Source organism: Amyelois transitella, chromosome 16 (genome assembly GCF_032362555.1).
Source record: "Amyelois transitella isolate CPQ chromosome 16, ilAmyTran1.1, whole genome shotgun sequence".
In the NCBI taxonomy this organism is placed as follows: domain Eukaryota; kingdom Metazoa; phylum Arthropoda; class Insecta; order Lepidoptera; family Pyralidae; genus Amyelois; species Amyelois transitella.
In genome coordinates, this window is record NC_083519.1 from 8,378,261 (window position 1) to 8,397,708 (window position 19,448).

At 35.1% G+C, this 19,448-nt stretch overlaps 1 protein-coding gene across 1 annotated transcript in view; it reads left to right on the plus strand.

The window, feature by feature from the left end:
* The window catches only part of LOC106129765 (lachesin), a 105,513-nt gene extending 86,823 nt beyond the window's left edge, over positions 1-18,690 (plus strand). The window contains exons 4-10 of the mRNA XM_013328431.2: positions 5,762-5,969; positions 10,287-10,460; positions 10,930-11,058; positions 15,334-15,472; positions 16,305-16,453; positions 17,051-17,101; positions 18,184-18,690. Coding sequence (XP_013183885.2) covers positions 5,762-5,969; positions 10,287-10,460; positions 10,930-11,058; positions 15,334-15,472; positions 16,305-16,453; positions 17,051-17,101; positions 18,184-18,290 — 957 coding nt within the window. The 3' untranslated portion in view covers positions 18,291-18,690. The remainder of the gene's footprint in view (positions 1-5,761; positions 5,970-10,286; positions 10,461-10,929; positions 11,059-15,333; positions 15,473-16,304; positions 16,454-17,050; positions 17,102-18,183) is intronic.
* The last annotated feature ends 758 nt before the right edge of the window (positions 18,691-19,448 follow it).

Genomic DNA, 19,448 nt, shown 5'->3' on the forward strand with positions numbered 1-19,448 from the left:
TCTTTCTTCACTCATCATTCAAATTGAGACACGTAACCGGAAAGATTCGAAATTCAAACATATTTGTAGATTCGCCCAAAGGGCTCTGGCAATTTTCGAGTATTACATAACATTAGGGCCGGGAAGCGATTACTATTCGCGCCGGGCTATTGTAACTTTTGCCTTACAATAAAAGGCGCGTGACTGCGAATTTAAACGCAACTGTTTGGCACCAAATCAATTTGGGCCGGGCGTGATTCAAATTCGCCATTGCCCTTTTTACTTTTTGCGGGTGTTTATATATTTATTTGGGTAACAAACAATAGTTATAACACGTACGTACCCATACATAATAGGAGACATTTTAAGTATACCTATCTAGTTACATCTGGTAAAAGTATACCTATTACATACATACAAAAAAATAACAGGTCTTTCAAGAATGATATACGAAGTGACTGAATCTTTCCACTTGTCATGATTATTACCATAATTCTCTTCGTGAAAACTTATGAGTTTAGGCTATTATTGACTCAATCTTTCGCCTGGACTATCCTGATTAAAAAATAAACTTAAACCTTTATAAAATAATGACTGTATTACCATGCGGGTGGTGGTTTGCGAAGGCTTCTGGGAATATATCATAAGCAGATTCCAGGGAGATGGCAATTCGGAAAAATATCCAGACAATAGCCTTAAGAGGATTATTAGTTAACTAGTTGTGCCGGCGACTTCGTCCGCGTATAATAGTTATTATGGGCATCATTGAAGCCCTCAAGGATGAATAATTCTCCCCGTTTTTTCACATTTTCCATGACTTCTTTGTTCTTTATAGTTGCAGCGTGATGTTATATAGCCTTCCTCGATAAATGGTCTATTCGACGCAAAAAGATTTTTTTAATTCAAAACAGTAGTTCCTGAGATTAGCGCGTTCAAACAAACAAACAAACAAACTCTTCAGTTTTATAATATTAGTATAAATACATAACTTAAAGTATTAGTAGTAATTCTGTCATGAAGTCATACAGGTAAATGTGCCTTTTCTAGACCATTGGCTCTGTCTACCCCAGAAAGGACATGCGGGATTGTATTTATATGTATATAGTCAACATACTCTGAACCTATTTTAATATTTGAATAAGCCGATTATATAGAATAAAAGTAATACTTCTTAACCTTAAAACTAACCACATTTTATTACTTCCCTAATTCTCTCTTTAACCGTCACACGTGGTCACCCATCCAGAACAATTTTACTGCCATTACCGTCCGCTTTACAACCCCCTAAATACGTCTTCATAGCTCACCCCTCCACATTCAGAATCCTTTATTCTCCCATATCTTGAAGAGCCATTTGACAGACTCCATTAATTTGGCCCATAACCAGGGAAAAGCGAGGCATGATAAAATGTAAGACGAAATGATGTATTAGAGCATACGACGGTATGTAGCGTGGTCTAATGTCGCTTTTAAGATTTTGAGGTTGAAAAAAATGAAGAAATTTAGTATGGAACTGTCTGTCAGTCTGTCTCTCGGCTATATCTCATGAACTGTGATATTTAGACAGTTGAAATTATAACGTACCGTGGCATAAGTGCCGTGTGGTTCCCGGCACTAATACAAAAAAGAATAGGACCTCTCCATCTCTCCCATGGATGTCGTAAAAGGCCACTAAGGGATATGCTTACAAACTTGGGATTCTTCTTTTAGGCGATGGGCTAGCAACCTGTCACTATTCAGCTATTTGGCTTAATGATTGAATCTCAATTCTATCATTAAGCCAAATAGCTGAACGTGGCCATTCAGTCTTTTCAAGACTGTTGGCTCTGTCTACCCCGCAAGGGATATAGACGTATGTATGTATGTATGAAATTAAAACAGATGGCGTATTTCTGTTGCCGCGATGACAAAAAATGCATGTTGTGATGATAATGGCAACAAGTAGAGTATTAGGTATATATATTAAAGTATCTTTCTATTTTTATATTAAAAAAAATCGTCATTGCTTCACAAGTCATTTAACTTCATTCATCTTCCGTCTTTAACTCTTAACAATATTCATTTGGTCAAAATATATTTCATTTTCAGTCTTATTTTTTTTTTGCTCGATTCTTCATGGTATAGTGCTTCTTCTTTTTCATTTTTCTTCTAAAAAATGTCTAACTATAATTAAAATTATTTAACTAAATGTTTTCTTAACTATCTTTATTATCTTATCCAGGTTTTATTTTTTCTTAGACCGCCTCTCTCCACAGTTTCTTCATAACTTTTACACTATACACACCACTTAGATATAAGCCGGCCTTTGTACTGTTTTATATTTGTAATTTACTCCTTTAGTGAACAATAAAGCATTTACTTACTTACTATTAATTTTATTAAAAAGCCTTTAATTTATTGAGCAGGAAACTGGCAGGGTCAAAATGAAAACGAATGAAACGACGACTGGTGTTAGACTCTTATATTTATTCTTAAATACACATAATATATACTTGAATCTTATTTACGCTACACTACCGCACTACAGATTTTTATATAGGAAAATCTAACACAAGGACGTAAAATGTGTTGTTTTGACAGTTTTGTATGAATAGAAGTTACCCAAGCATTAATACGTAAATAATTAATTAGAAGTCAGTTTCAAATTCTCGTAAGCTTCTAGTAAACTTGATGAAATTACGAAACAACTTGAAGTACAAAGAACAATTTCCTATGAGGCCAAAATCGCGATTATTAATTATTACTTCAAACGGTATTTATTATAACAGATAAAGGGTCCGCTCAACAAAAATTAATTTCAAGAATCCATTAATTTTCACAAACAAAGTAACCGGCTGAAATTGGTTTAGCAACGTATTAATTATTATTTAAATTAATAATGAATGAATGGAAATAAGTCATCGAAAATCTCTTATGCTTTCGGTCGTCTCGATCGTTCATAGCTACGTTTTTACTTTAATAATTATATCCTCTATCATGCCTTTCCTTTTTGTTATGTATAATTTAATTAGCTTTTTATATGCAGCTTCGCCCGAGGGAGTTAAGCGCCATCTACAAAAAATACAGTTTTTTCGCAACCGGAATAAAAATACCATATGTCCTTCTCCACTCTTAATTATTCCATGCGAAATTTCAAAATGATTGGATCAGTTGATCACGAAAAATGAAAAAAAAACAAATAAACTTACTTCAGAATTTATAATATAGGTACCGAAGTTCAGATTGGGACAATTTTGTATGTTTATTTGATAGCGAACAAAAAACATAATGTGTGCTTCTTTTGATTGTAAAAGTAAATCAATGATAGTCTAGTTTCTGAATCAACAATTCCATCCTTCTTCCACACTTCTCTTGGAGAAAAGATCGGTCATCAATCAATAAATGAATTTAGTAGCCTTAAATAAGTAATAATAAATCTTGAGTAGCCTTTTACAACAACCGTACGAAGGAGTTGTGTTATTCTGAAGTTGCCTGAACCATATGACACAAGTGAATGAACAATTCTAAAGCATACATATTCTAAAAAGTAGGTTTCCCGCTGTTAAAAAAGCCAATGCAATAAAAAGCTTGTCAATGAGGGCGCTAGTTGTACATTTCATAATAGCAACACTTAAGTTCCGTTTCCGCCCGCCATTGTTTTGTTGTGTTCGTTCAATGTACGAGTATGATACGGTGTTAAAAAATTAAACTTTTTTATTTAAATCTCAATCTTTTAATCATAAAACAACATCCCCTACATTTCTATGCGGGAGTCATAAAATAATGTCACAGCGCATCTTTTGTTATTCTTTAAGATTTTCTCAACAACTTCGAAGTGGTTCCACTATCTTGAAACTTTAATATGCACAAAATGTTTAGTCTTCGAGCTAAGACAGCTTACCTCACTCCTCTCTCGTGTTATTATTAAAATTTTGTCATCTTCGTAAGTTACTTTGCTTAGTAACTTAGACTTAGTAGCTTGAGTCTATTCTTATATTTTGTGATCATTTTAAGATATGACGCCACTAGGCAATAAATTTAAATTAATTATTTTAGGGTTCATGTAGGTATATATTTTGTTATATGTAGGTGATATTATATTATATTTACTTATTCAAATATGTAAAAGAAGGTAGTAAATAAGTTTCATATCGACACAGCCCAAACTACTGGGCTTATATATGGACTTGAAATTTGGCGTGTAGGTCTTGAAAAGATTGATAGGCCCCATTCTACTGTTTGGCTTAATGATAGAATTGAGATTCAAATAGTGAAAGGTTGCTAGCCCATCGCATCTATGAAACATTCAAGTTTATAATCCTATCCCATAGTCACCTTTTATGATACAGTTGGGACCGAGGTGGAGTTGTCCTATCATTTTTGGTGGCTGGAACCACACGGTACACACTACAATATTAAGAAAAACCTTCAGAAATAAGAAAATATTTAGAATAATATAAATTCTCTTACGGAATCTAGGTTACGCTCAAACTCCACAACTCTATTATTTTTAAAACTTTCGCAACAAGTATGAAAGTTTGTCCACCCTGTTATCTTGATAACAGTTTTTCTGCAAGAGAATCACATCACACTTCAACACGTTATTAAATTATAGATATGGCCCGGAGTTTTGCTCTCATGGAAATTTACAGAATTAAACGTAATCATAAGTATCCTAGACTGACGAGCTTGCATGAAGAGAGTTATGAATGTGGGTGATACGAAAGTGAATTAAAGTTAAAAACGCAACTGGAATAACCGTCATGAAGATGATAACTCCCGAAGGTCAAGTTTGGGTCAAATTCGATCAAAATGGGAAGCATGAGTATACACATACACACACATAGTCACGTCTATATCCCTTGCGAGTAAGACAGAGCCAACAGCCTCGAAAAGACTAAAAGGATACGTTCAGCTGTATGGCTTCATGATGGAATTGAAATTCAAATAGTGACAAGTTGCTAGCCTATCGTCAACAAAAAGAAATCCCATGTTTATAAGCCTATCTCTTAGTCGCCTTTTACGACATCCATGATGGAGATGGTGTAGTCCTAATCTTTTTCTATTGGCACCGGAAGCCACACGGGTAGTATAAGTATAACAAACAATAATACAAAATACGTATGTACGAGTATTTTATCTCTATAATATTAGGAGGAATAGAGGTTATTATTTTGATCCAGTAGCAATGGTAGCCCTAGGCAAGTTTCAGGGAGCAAGATTCAATTATGGCGCCCCTCCCTTGCCTCTGATATTCCACACCTTTCACATGCATGTGTTATGTCATGTTTTATCGATTATTTATGTAGATACATACATATAATCACATCTATAACCCTTGCAGGGTTGACAGAGCCAAAAGTCTTGAAAAGACTTAAAGGTTACGTCAGCGGTATGGCTTAATAATTAAATTGAGATTAAAATAGTGACAGGTTGCTTAACAACCATCATATACCAGAAGAATCCAAAGCTTTTAAGACAAAATTTTATCAGCAAACTAGCTAATAAAACTTATTCCAGTGCCGTGTGGTTCCCGGCACCAATAAAAAAAAGAATAGGACCACTCCATCTCGTTCCCATGGATATCGTAAAAAGGCGACTAAGGGATAGGCTTATAAACTTGGGATTCTTCTTTTAGGCGATGGGCTAGCAACCCGTTACTATTTGAATCTCAATTCTATCATTAAGTCAGTCACAGCTGAACGTGGCCTATCAGTCTTTTCAAGACCGTTGGCTCTGTCTACCCCGTAAGGGATAAAGACGTGATCATATGTATGTATGTATGTAAAACTTATTCCCTCAGGTGGGATGGTTAAGGGCGGCTGACCAGACCATCCTGACAATGCAAGACCGTTCGATTCTCGGGTCCCGATACTCCGTCAACCGGGATGACCCTACCACCTGGCAGTTGAGGATCCGCCCTTTGAGAGCTGAAGACAGAGGGTGCTACATGTGTCAGATCAACACCCAGCCCAGCATGAAGTGGCAGATCGGCTGCATTGATGTTTATGGTGAGTTTATATATTAAATTTCAATTGTAAAGTTTCTTGTGGTTCTCTTTTAAGGATAGGATCATCTTCTTTCCCATGAATGTCGTAAAATGCGACTAAGGTATAGGAAAACAAACTTGAGATTCTTTTTGTTGGCGATGGGCTACCAAATTGTCGCTATTTGAAGTTTCCCATTGGGTCGTGCAGCTGAACGTGGCCTTTCAGTCTTTTCAAGAACGCTGGCTCTGTCTACCTCGCAAAGGATATGGACGTGATTATATGAATGAATTAATGATTTTTTTTATATCTTTTGTGATATGTATTCATTTTATGATCGCGTTCACAGGCGGACCCCGGGCTCGTTTCTAGCGAGGGCTTAAATATTTACATTAGAATAATTAAAAATACTCTTTTTTATCAATCAATCAGGTGAATGGAGCTTTGCATGCCTTCATGAGCAGTCAGAAACTATCCAAAAAGGCTCGACTGGCTGTGCATAGGTGTGTTGTGGTGTGCATACGTGTTGGTCCCGACATTAATGTATGGGAGTGAAAGTTGGGTATGGCAAAAGAAGCACGAAAGCAGAATAAATGCAGTGGAAATGAGAGCGTTAAGGAGTATGATGGGTGTGAAATTGAGTGACCGGATAAGGAACAGCGTGATAAGGGAATGTTGTGATGTGAAAGAAGAAAAATATTGCTCTGTTATTAACATTATACAATTTGCGGCAACATAAAATAATTAATTATTAATTCAGTAGTTAATAAATCATTAATTATGACTATTTTATCAATTATTGCACAATGAAGATCAAATAGTCAACATTTTAATTTTAATATCGATGTGTCAATAAATTATAATTCAGATTATACTTGCAATATTAATATTTATAACGAACTGTAATAATTTACAGTTCGTAAATTCCCATTTCATTGAATATCAATATACAAAATACAATGTGGTACTCGGCAGTTTACAATAGGAGCACTCCATCTCTTTCCTGCAAGCACCAGGCTTTGGCTTACTGATATAATTGAGATTCATATCTCTTATATATGTCCTTTATATGTATCGCCTAAAAGAAGAATTCCAAGTTTATAAGCCTTTTCCTTAGTCGTCTTTTACGACATCCATGGGAAAGAGATGGAGTGGTCCTATTCTTTTTTTCTATTGGTGCCGGGAACTACACAGCACACGCAAGGTACAAAGCGTGATTATATATACTCGTATAATATAATATAATAATTAATAATTGTATTGTATAAATGTTCGTAAATTTCCAATTCATTGAATATCAATTTACTTAAAATTTATTGGAGGGCAGATACGCGTAAACAAATATAAAGCCGTCAAGAACGTTGTAGATACGCCGAAGAACTTAAGTAAATTAGAGAGTGAGTACCAGCCGAATTAGTAACTTTGTTAAGGTGATTCCAACTGTGAAACTTTCAAAAGAAAACTTCGAACAAACGATTTCTTTAAACGCTAAAAATAAAAGGAAGTTTATAAGCTTGTTTGCGTATCGGGAGATGCGTATTGATGAAATATCCTACTAATGTGCCGTGCCGTTATAGTGCCGTGTGGTTCCCGGCACTAATACAAAAAATAATAGGCCCACTCCAACTCTTTCCCATGGATGTCGTAAAAGGTGACTTAGGGATAGGCTTATAAACTTGGGATTCTTCTTTTAGGCGATGGGCTAGCAACCTGTCGCTATTTGAATCTCAATTCTATCATTAAGCCAAATAGCTCAACGTGGCCATTTAGTCTTCAAGACTGTTGGCTCTGTCTATCCCGCATGGGTTATAGACGTGACCATATGTATGTATTGTATCCTACTAATATTATAAATGCGAAAGTTTGTTACTCTTTCAGGCTAAAACTACTGAACCGATTATGATGAAATTCGGTATGTAGGTAGCTGAAGACTCAGAATAACATATAAGCTACTTTTTATCTCGGCGTTTCCGCGAGATTGATAGGGTTTCCATGCGGACGAAGTCCCGGGCGGCCTCTAGTGAAAAATACAATTAAATAGCTGAACGTGGCCTATCAGTCTTTTTAAGACTGCTGCTCTGTGTCTACCCCGCAAGGGATATAGACGTGACTAAACGTGTATGTAAAATTTTGTTAGTGTAAATAACTTGCTGCAAGTTCAAGTTTTAGATTCGATTACACGTTAGGTCAAGGTGAAAATGACAGTCTTCTCTATCAATATGACGTATTAAAAAATTGTTATAATGTAATAGTGTAAGTTAAGTTGTTTATTTAATACTCACTCAGGTAAATTTATAATGGTTATTTCGTAATAATTTTAGAAAAGACTTTTTTGATCCGTAATTTTTAGAGCGTGTTTTAGTAGTCGCGTTATAGTTTTTAAACTTTATTTTTATACTTTTAAAGTTTCTGGCCATTAATTAACGATTAATATTTAAATGTTGTCATAATCGTTAATTATATTAACAGTAGATACTATAATCAAGCCTCTTTTCTAGTCAGTGGAAAGATATAATCTCTTTACTTTCTAGATACTGCTACGATGCCTGCATCTTCTTTCATTCATATAATCACGTCTATAGCCCTTGCCGTGTAGACAGTGCCGGCAGTCTTGATAGACTGATACGTTCAGCTGTTAGGCTTAAAGATCGAATTGCGATTCAAATAGTGACAGGTTGCTATCTCATCGTCTAAAAGAAAAATCCCAAGTTTTTAAGCATATCCCTTAGTCGCCTTTTACGATATCCTCGGAAAAGAGATTGAGTTCTACACGGCACATCTTTTTTTACTTAAACTATACTAATAAATTTTACAATGATAACTTGCAGCATATATTTGACAATCCACCCCTGTTTCAATGTGCAACATACTTATTCAATAACACCTAAGTCGAACTTATAACAAAACTCAATATCAATGAAACGATTGAAAATGTCGTGGAAAAATTTTTCGTCGGGAAAATAAATCACCTTAGAAGGTACTCGCACTCGAAACTGACGCCAACTTTTGTCGCTAACTGTTCAAATTAGTTTGGACTTTATACTTTTTTTTTCTCTCTCAAGTTTTTGAAGCATGGATTTCAATATTGAATTTCTACTGTGTCTCGGCGGGCAAGAAGTTTGAGAATTTAATATATATTTTTATTTAAGGGAAGTAAAACTTGGCAACGAAGTGAATCTTTGGCGCAAGTTTAGAGATATTACTCGAGTTGATGCGATAGAGTGTGGTAAAAAGGCCACAAAGTTAAAAGCTAATAAAATGTGTTAGCGACTATGGTAACACTTGTGTCATATTTCCGAGTATATGATGTAGAAGAAATATATTCTTCTTTGCTCTTTCGATTTTTACCTCTTATTTATGTTATTTCTTAATGCTGAGGTTCATTGATAGATAAGATAAACATGGTAACACATCAGAATTCATTATTCATTACTTCTTATAAATGTGTCGAAAAATTAGAAAAACCTTTCAAAATAGGGGTGGCTCCCACCATTTTTATTGATAGAAATATTGGCACAAACATTTATTTCCTTTTTAGAAACATCTCTTGAACATATTGAATGATAACAGCGATATTGAATGATAATTTTATTCATAGAACCTCAATGATAATAGAGTTCTATTTTTGAATAAAATTATGGACAAAAGAAAAAGTTAAACTGTTACTCATACTTCATTTTAAAAATACTTTAGGTCTCAGAAGTTGTTTTTTTTAAAGAAACATGTGAATAGTATTTCAAGACCTAAATGGAATAAAGTCACCCTTTTTTCACAGTACCTATATTATATTTACAGTAGGTACTTATATTTAGGGTTTATACTAAACCCCTTACAAAAAGTCACAAGAAGAACATGGTTTTACTTAAGTTTATGTAAATAGAGCGATCAGGGGGATACACTTGGAACACCGTAAACTGTTCCTGGAAGAAAACTGTTCGGAACAAAATGTCGGTTAAGGGAAGGGTGATGTAATGGTTTATTACACGAGGAACGTAATGAGAGTGTGAATTTTGCAAGGGTTCGATAAAAAGGAAGGCTTTCCTTTTATATTTTTTAAACATGTTTTCTTAAAAAAATGTGCTTGTATTAATTTCGCAGGTAGATTAAAAATTTGACTCTTTTTGCATCTTTTAAATACAATGTTCTAATACTTACAACTTTTGAAATATTAATTCTTCTTAAAAAAATCTCATTATATAGTAATAATTTTTTATCTACTCCTCATGATTACACTATCCCAGGCACTTTCCCGGAAAATACTAAATTAGAATGGCTAATAGTTTGACGATAACCCTCACCTGCAAATAATTCAATTTATTTAAAGTTAGTATATTTTGACAGTGCCACCAGACATCATAAATGACGACACATCAGCGGACGTCTCTGCGCAGGAGTTGGACAACGTGACCCTGGTCTGCAAGGCGAGTGGACACCCCCCGCCGAAGATCACGTGGAGAAGAGAAGACAATGAACCTTTGTTGCTGAAAAAGGCCGGAGGAAGGGACTTTTACAAAGGTCTGTGGATTTGCCTAGCTTTATCTCGCGGTTTCTTGAAAACTCTAAATTTGTTGATTCGAATCAGCATCCAGGACTCTTCTTCAAAGAGATGAGGAGTGTAATCACTAATAATAATTATTATTATTGCAAGGAAGAAGGAGCAGAAAGTTACCTATTGACCGTTTTTCACTACTCTTAACTATGAAAACTCAAACCAATGTTTTGAACGCTATCAAAGAAAAAATGTTTTTTTTAGTGATGACGTATGCACCTTAGCAAATACAGCTGTATTAAAACCATGGTTTAGAACGCTACCGAAATAAGAAAAATGTTTTTAGAGATAACGTACTATGTAAGTACTTTAGTACTCGCAAATACAGCTGTATTCCAAAACAGTCATTAAACATAAATTTTCAATATACCAATTAAAAATACAAAATTTCCGTATCTTACTCCGAAACGTATATGGACACTTCTCTTCTTGTAGTGCACAATTACGTGGGCAGTTCGCTTACTCTGTGGCGCGTGGACCGAAGGCAGATGGGCGCGTTTCTATGTATAGCGTCCAATGACGTCCCCCCGACTGTCAGTAAGAGAATCACCCTTAGTGTCAATTGTAAGTATTAAATCTTTCCTTGAATTAAATTTTTTAACAGTAATACTAATAAGGCCGCCTTTTGTGCATTTTGCTAGCTTATGTATAGTATACGTTATAATTATTGTTCAATAAAGTGTCGCCGTGTGGTTCCCGGCACCAATAGAAAAAAGAATAGGACCACTCCATCTCTTTCCCATGGACGTCGTAAAAGGCGACTAAGAGGTAGGCTTATAAACTTGGGATTCTTCTTTTAGGCGATGGGCTAGCAACCTGTCACTATTTGAATCTCAATTCCATCTTAAAGCCAAATAGCTTAGCGTGGCCTGTGTTTTCAAGACTGTTGGTTCTGTCTAGGGATATAGACGTGATTATATGTATGTATAAAGGGTATTTCATCATTAAGCGCTACAGCTGAACGTGGCCTTTCAGTCTGTAGGGTCTGTCTCACCTGCAAGGGCTATAGACGTGACTATGTATTTATGTATAAAATATATTTTCTAGGTGCCAGAAATAAATGGTACTCGTACTTGGTTTTTTTTCAGTCTATGAGCTGGCTGGTTATGAATTTTAATAGTAAAATGGGACCTTTGAGTCTTGTGACTATTGGATCTTTAAGGGATTTTATGAAATTAATACAATATATGTAATTACGTATTTATCCCTTACGGGGTAGATAGAGTCAATGATATACATAAACCGTTTTAGTTTTTAATAAACATTGGAGTTCGCTTAACAATACACACCATGCCAATTTCAGTGTTCGTGCTTTAAACTACCAAATAAGTTTATCCGTCATTTCTAATTTTTTATATTTATATTAACTGGTTCGATTTTATTTTATTTTCGAATCCAATCGTAAAGAACAAACCAATAAATATACGGGAAGGGCACTTAATACAGGTACTTCAGATAAATATATTTCCACAATCGGTATAAGCCAAACGAAGCTCATCTCTGGAGGCAATACAATTAAACGATTACTCCTCTTAGCTATCGACGTGTGCCTAACCCGATGGTCTAATTTATAGGCACATTGACAAGATGATAAGTGAACAAAATTTCTTATAATTTCTCTTTCAAAACTTAAGTAACTGAAAGGGACGTCTAACAGACTATTTTATAATTCTAATACGTTACACACAGGAATGTCCCTGTCAATTTCCAAATGAATCAATTTTGCCAATCAGATGATTCCTGAATTTACCTATCACCGCGTATCGTAAGCAAATTAACATTTTCCAAACCGTTACCCAATTTACACGTCACTTCTCACTAGCCTTATCACCTTCTTCCTGTCATTAGTCCCGGTTTCATCTTCGGGAGAAAAACCCGGAATGCACTATTTGACCATAATCCTGGATTGGGTTAGTGAGATTTTTACACTAAGCGCTTTCCATCCGATCGCAACCTTTGCAAAGGAACGAGACCTTAATGTATCATAGTAAAAGGTGCACTAGATGAATGTCATCAGACAATTGCTCACTCCTGTCACCGCGTATACTAAAACGTTACCAGCCGTAGAATTCCCAAGCCTCTCGTCGCTTATCACTTGTACCACGCTCCAAAGCTGTGATAAAGCGAATTGATCTCGCCCTTGTAAGCCGCCCTAGCGTATAATTGACTCTTCCCTGTCATTGAGTGCCAGGTAAGTGAAGATTCGACGACCTCATATCGGAATATTTAGTGGTTTGTACGAGAATGTCTTACATCAGGCCTCGGATTAATTAAAGCGATAGACGGTGCCGACTCTTGTCGCTTAATTTCAGGTATAAAGGCGTCTTGCAGCTGAAATTAGCTAATAAAGCAATCCGCAATATGCCGAGCCTCGAAGTACAATTGGCTTAGGATGAAACTGAAAAATGAAAAGAGAATAGTTTAAAAAGTCTGTTTAAAAACTTTATAGATTACAGAAACTTCTTCGTAAGAATTACATAGTCAAACCTCAAAGCCTTCCCATAACTTTTTAATTATATTGTAGAAGTCCTGTGATTCCTCGAATTTAAGTTTACTTTCACAACCTTCTAACAAAATGAAACTGAAAAATATATATAAATGTTTAATATAGAAACGCGACAACATGCGATATGAACAAGAGCTATATGTGGAGTGAAGGATCGGCTCGGCGATGCCTCACGATTTTGATTGGATGTTGTGATAAGTGGCGTAGAGATGTCGCCACAATATCTACACAATAAAAAAAAAAACATTCCATATTCTCAACAAAGCGTTTCTGTCGAATGCTAAACCAGAAGACACAACACAAATCCTAAGAATGTGTTCACAAACACAAGAACGATGGATTGAAATCGGCGATCTTTCGCATCCAGCGAATTTCACGGCTCATCGGGCCACCATCCAGGATCAACTCCCGTTTATCAGGGCGCTGGCTCCCGGGCTAACCACTTCGGAATCAGCCAATTTTACTCCAAAGCCAAGGTTTTAGTTGAGAGTTCAATTTTAATGCGTTCAGACTTGATCCAATTTTTTGATTTGCCGACTTTGCGGATTGCTTTTTCTATTTGTTTGAGGAAATGATTCATTTGAATTGTATAGCCGTGTTTTTTTTTAAATAGCTCCACAATTTGTTTTTTTTTTGCGTAAATATTTTTTTCTTTGTCTTTGATTCATTCAGTCGTCATCGTCAGAATATTCACAACACTTTATTTTCTTCACTTGACTTTTCATACATTATGCATGCGAATTTCAATTTCAAAAAACATGTATCCGTAGATATCCGACTGCCAATCTTTATTGAGATTTATTATTGGTTTTAAAAGTAATTTTATTTGAAATTTGTAGGTATTTAATAGCAATAAATCCGTGAAATAACATGATTAACTTCAAACTTTCTGTTTTAATTCATAATTAAAAATCTACTGACTACCTTGCTTTAAGAAAGTTATGAATGTGAATGAAGCGAAAATAGTATGCAGGAATCGTGTTAGGTGGAAAGATATACTCTCTGCCTTTCCTTTCGAGAAAGAGACCATTAAATCAGCAAGTAACTTTAGAAAATACCTTCGTAATTTTTACAACGAAATTAATCTTCGTTAACAAATTTAAATAACGTAATTAATTAGATGTTAATTTATAACCTTCCTATCTAGAAATAACACGACCTGTATCAAATTTAAACTTAAACATTGTTTAAGCGACTGAGTAAGTATACATAGGTGAAATTGTGCAAAGACTGTTACCTCGTGACAAGAGAATTGTTGGTTTAGCTTAATGAATGTTGCGTGTATGTTATTAGGCAATACATGGAAAATATTCGTCAAGAAAATTTATTTTGGGGTTACGGGAAAATCATAATCGTTCTTAATAATAATGTAGGAGTGGGAATGCTTTCCAAATTTGTTCAAGATATGTTCATCTTGAACAAATTTGGAACGTCCTGGCAAAAGGTCAGGTTTGTTAGACCGAGCTTGCATGAAGAGAGTTATTTATTATTTATTTACTAATTTATGTACACAGAAAACATCGAGACTGATAAACACAAGAAACAAAATTACAAAGGTTCTGCTTATTTCAAAAGAAATCTCTTCCAGCAGACCCGAGATAGGAAACATGATGGAAAGGGTGACAGGCGTGTACTCAATGTGGATGAAGCAAAATAAATTTGGAGAGATCGTGGCAAGTGGAAAAATGTAATCTCTGCATATTTTTGCATGCCATGACTGGTTAAATGCGCGAAATGTACTCGTATATGCTTTGTAACACCTATAATTGTACCGCATTTATAGCAAATAAAGTATTTGTTTCTTTGTTTGTACTTCCTGGGAAAAAGGCGTGATTTTATGTATGTATGTATGATCGTTATTCGTAAATTCGTTCATTCTTCTCCTAATAGTATCGCTTCTCCACGAAGATAAGCGACCATCATGGTTATATTAAGGGTAAGTGCGAGTTTTAATCCAATAAAATGAGTCTAGCTAGGAACCGCGAATTGATATGAAATTGCATTAGTACCATTGCATTACCACTAGATGGCGTTGATTTAATCAAATACAAATCCTCGTTTACTTATTCGCGTTAAAAACCCGTCGGTCGTCGGTAGGCGATGGGCTGGCAACCTGTCACTATTTGAATCTCAATTCCATCATAATGCTATACATGGCCTTTCATTATTTTCAAGACTTGTTGGCTTTGTCTACCCCGCAAGGGATAAAGACATGAGTATATGTATATATGTATCCTAGCATTTATGCAAAAGATACTTAACGTACCTTTTTGTTCTATCGGTCGGCATAGGTAACTTTTCTTAATTTTAACATTCTCTTTCCTTCTTTCTAGTTTCACCTACAGTGACAGTGAGATATCAGCTGTTAGGTGCACTTTTGGGTACGGACGTGTACCTGGAATGCACAGTGGAAGCGTATCCTAATACTATCAACTATTGGCTCAAAAACCGAGGGGAGATGTTATTGGATGGGTAAGAATCATTAATTTATGAGCGTACGTATGTATGTTTTGATAATAATATTACTCGTACAAAAATGTTCTATTCAAAACTTTTGTACTTTATCCAACTTTGTGTACCAACTTAACTGTGAATTTGAGCAAGTGGTGTTTACCTTCAATGGTTTGCATATTAAAAAATTAAATTAATGTATGGATTAGATTGTATAACATTTATTCCATTCAGTATGTTGGTTCTGTCTACCCCGCAAGGGATATAGACGTGACCATATGTATGTATGTTGTATAACATATATTAATGTAGCATGCATTGGTAGACCGAATAAATAAATAGATAATAATTGTATAGTTTTTTTGTATGAATTTCTCCGTATCTTCGGATGTAATTGACGTTAAATTTGACTTCAGCGGTGTCAATAGTGTGAAATATTTTCGTAGTGACATAAATTTAAGAGCTCGTTACAGTGCATCCAACATTAAATGTGGATTACTAAATAAATGTATTATGAAAAAATCCAGGTAGTCTCTGCCTACCCCTCCGCGAAAGAGGCGTGATTTTATGTGATGTTATGTTATGAAATGATCCAGGAAGTTCAAAGGAATATTGTTAGCTAGTTTTTTATCTAAACTAATTTTTACTCAAGTAATAAAGATCGTTTTTATGCATATGCCCCCGTAGCGTGGCACGCGCGACGCCGTTTGTATCGCGCGATAAACTATCGCCTTTCCGTTTCACGCCATAATAAAAAGTGAAACAGTGATACTTTTTCACTTCTTATTATAGTTTTAGCTCTATATCCAAGTAGAAGATCAACATTGTGAAACAAATTTGTTTTCTTTTTTAGGCCAAAATACACAATAAGTGAGGAGAGATCCACGTACAATGTTTCCATGACGCTGGTTGTAAGAGATTTTAGCAAAAGTGATATCGGGACTTACAACTGTGTCAGCACTAATTCCTTAGGCAAGAGCGAGGGGACCCTTCGCCTGTATGGTATGTTCGTTTAAGCATTCCGACAATAAAACGAATCGTTAGACATTTTTTCCATTAAATAATAACTTTTATAATAAAATGGAATATTTTGACCGTACCAATCAGTCCTGAGTGTTTACGAGTATTGAATTTATTGAATGCATTTGTTGATTTTGATATGTAGGTATATTTGGCATTAAATTAAGATATAATGGAGGTTTAATTTATAAAATTGGCATAAGGTGTTACACTTCACTTCTTCCTCCTGGCTTTAGTCCCGATTGCATTCTCATCACTCTGGAGAGAAGCCCGGAGTATACCTTTGACTATGTATCCAGATTGGAAAGGTTTCAGGTTTTTACAAAAAGCCATCTGACCTCCGCAACCTTTGCAGGGGAACCTAATCAGTTGCCTAAATGTGTAGGTTTCCTCACGATATGTTCCCTTACCCTTTTTGGTATTATACTATCTTATATTATATAAAGTGTATAAAAGGCTGTTGTATAAATTATGGAAGATATGCTCGTTACATGTAAATTAAGTAATTCCAATTACGTAAATAAATGACACAATAATAAAGAGAGATACGTTTTCAATAAAATAAATTTTACTTTTCAGAAATTAAAATGTACTCAAGTGAGGAATCAGAGGCTGAAATAAATGTTGGCGGTAAGTTTAACATGCTAATTTAGATTTTTTAGGGTTTCAGCTCTCGTTTAGAATACCTATAATAATGTTCTGTTTGTCAAGAAACTTTTCCTCAGAAATGTATGTATAACATTCAAACTAATTTTATAAATGCGAAAGTAAGTTTGTTTGTTTTCACCTCTTCACGCTTTATCTACTAATTTGGAGTAGGACAGCAACAGGTACCTTTCATTCTAGTAAAAAATATAGTCCCGCTGGGATTTGCGAAAATCCTGTTTTCTTTTGTAGGTATCGGTCGGCGCGGGCGAAGCTGCGGGCAAAAATAGTAGTTCATATTAAATTCAAATCATAGAATACGGAATAATATACGAATGTAGAAGTGGGAAGAACCGGGGGTGTGACGTCGCAAGTAATGACTATGGCATATAGGCATCTTTTCTATTGTCACAAATTTTCCAATTTCTAAAAAGCAAGTGCCATTAAAAGTTAATGACGTTTTTTGTGTTGCTTATATCGTTTTCTTAAAGAAAATAAATTATATAAAGTAGCTCCGAAATCTGAAAGTTTTAATGATTGTATTAAATCATTCCGCCGTGTCATCATGTGCCGTGTGGTTTCCGGCACCAATAAAAAAATAATAGGTATTCCTTCTCCATCTCGTTCCCATGGATGTCGTAAAAGACGACTAAGGGATAGGCTTATAAACTTGGGATTCTTCTTTAATGCGATGGGCTAGCATCCGGTTACTATTTGAATCTCAATTCTATCATTAAGCCAAACAGCTGAACATGGCCTATCTTAGTCTTTTCAAGACTGTTGACTCTGACTACCCCGTAAGGGATAAAGACATGATCATATGTATGTATGTAGTAAATCATAAAATATTGACAGAAAATTGTAAAACGATAGTAAGAAGAAGATACGACGAAAGTAAGTATACGTGAAAACCGTTCGCATTAAGATTTATTTCACGTTGCTCAGAAAGGCGTAGAATCCGTTATCCCTTTTTGAAAATCTGACATTGCAACCACTCTTCTACCAATGATGTAGTAGACACATTGATTAGTTACTTAGTATGTAAGCAAATTTTTAATTATTTACAGGTCTCACAGAAGGAGCGGTTAAACAGAAGTCTCAAATTAGTGATGCAGAAAATATTAATTCTGGGACTTTCCTTGTCATATTATTGTTCATTGTTCTTATTGTCTAAATAATTACACTCAAGTCAAAATACTTAACGTGCAGTCTCTATATAACCAATATGAAATATACTAGGAATGTATAAATGTATCTGTTCAAGCACTTTGAAATATGTTACGGGAAATTTACAGAAACAAAAGCAACTAAAACTTCACTCTCCCTGTACTTATTTAGAACTGTATATTTTCTATAAAACAATTACCATTAAAATTATATACAATTGTAATTAATTGTTCTTAAACTCGTCTGACGATCGTCACTTTTTTATTTACGTTCTATCCGATAAATTTTTTTCTGTGGCCAGAAACAAAACATAAAAAGGTTACTTATATTCTAGACAGTATATGAAAATTAACGATGTGAATAAAAACATGTATTGTGATATTTGATATCAATTATTAACAGCTAAATGATAATGAATGGAGCTTTGCATGCCTTTATGAGCAGTCAGAAACTATCCAAAAAGGCTCGACTGGCTGTGCACAGGGGCGTGTTGGTCCCGACATTAATGTATGGGAGTGAAAGTTGGGTATGGCAAAAGAAGCATGAAAGCAGAATAAATGCAGTGGAAATGAGAGCGTTAAGGAGTATGATGGGTGTGAAATTGAGTGACAGGATAAGGAACAGCGTGATAAGGGAATGTTGTGATGTGAAAGAAGATGTAGTTACAGGAATAGAAAAGGGTATGTTAAGATGGTTCGGTCATGTGGAGAGGATGAATGAAAGCAGGTTGACTAAGCAGATATACAAGGAGAGTGTGGAGGGAAAGGTCGGAGTGGGAAGACCTAGACGAACGTATCTTGATCAAATTAAGGACGTCCTGGTAAAGGGTCAGGTCAAAAGTACCCGAAACCGCCGAGCTTGTATGAAGAGAGTTATGAATGTGGACGAAGCGAAAGAAGTATGCAGAGATCGTGGCAAGTGGAAAGAGGTAGTCTCTGCCTACCCCTCCGGGAAAGAGGCGTGATTTTATGTATGTATGTATGTATGTATGTAAATGATAAAATGTTTATCATGAGATAGGAGTATATTAAGTTTGACATAAGTATCAACATTAAATAAGTACAGTACAGTCAATGAAAAATGGGCGACGATTAACATTTTATTGCATACTTGGAATTGTAAATAAATTTGCTCAATTTGTACGTATCTTGAAAATAACATTTGT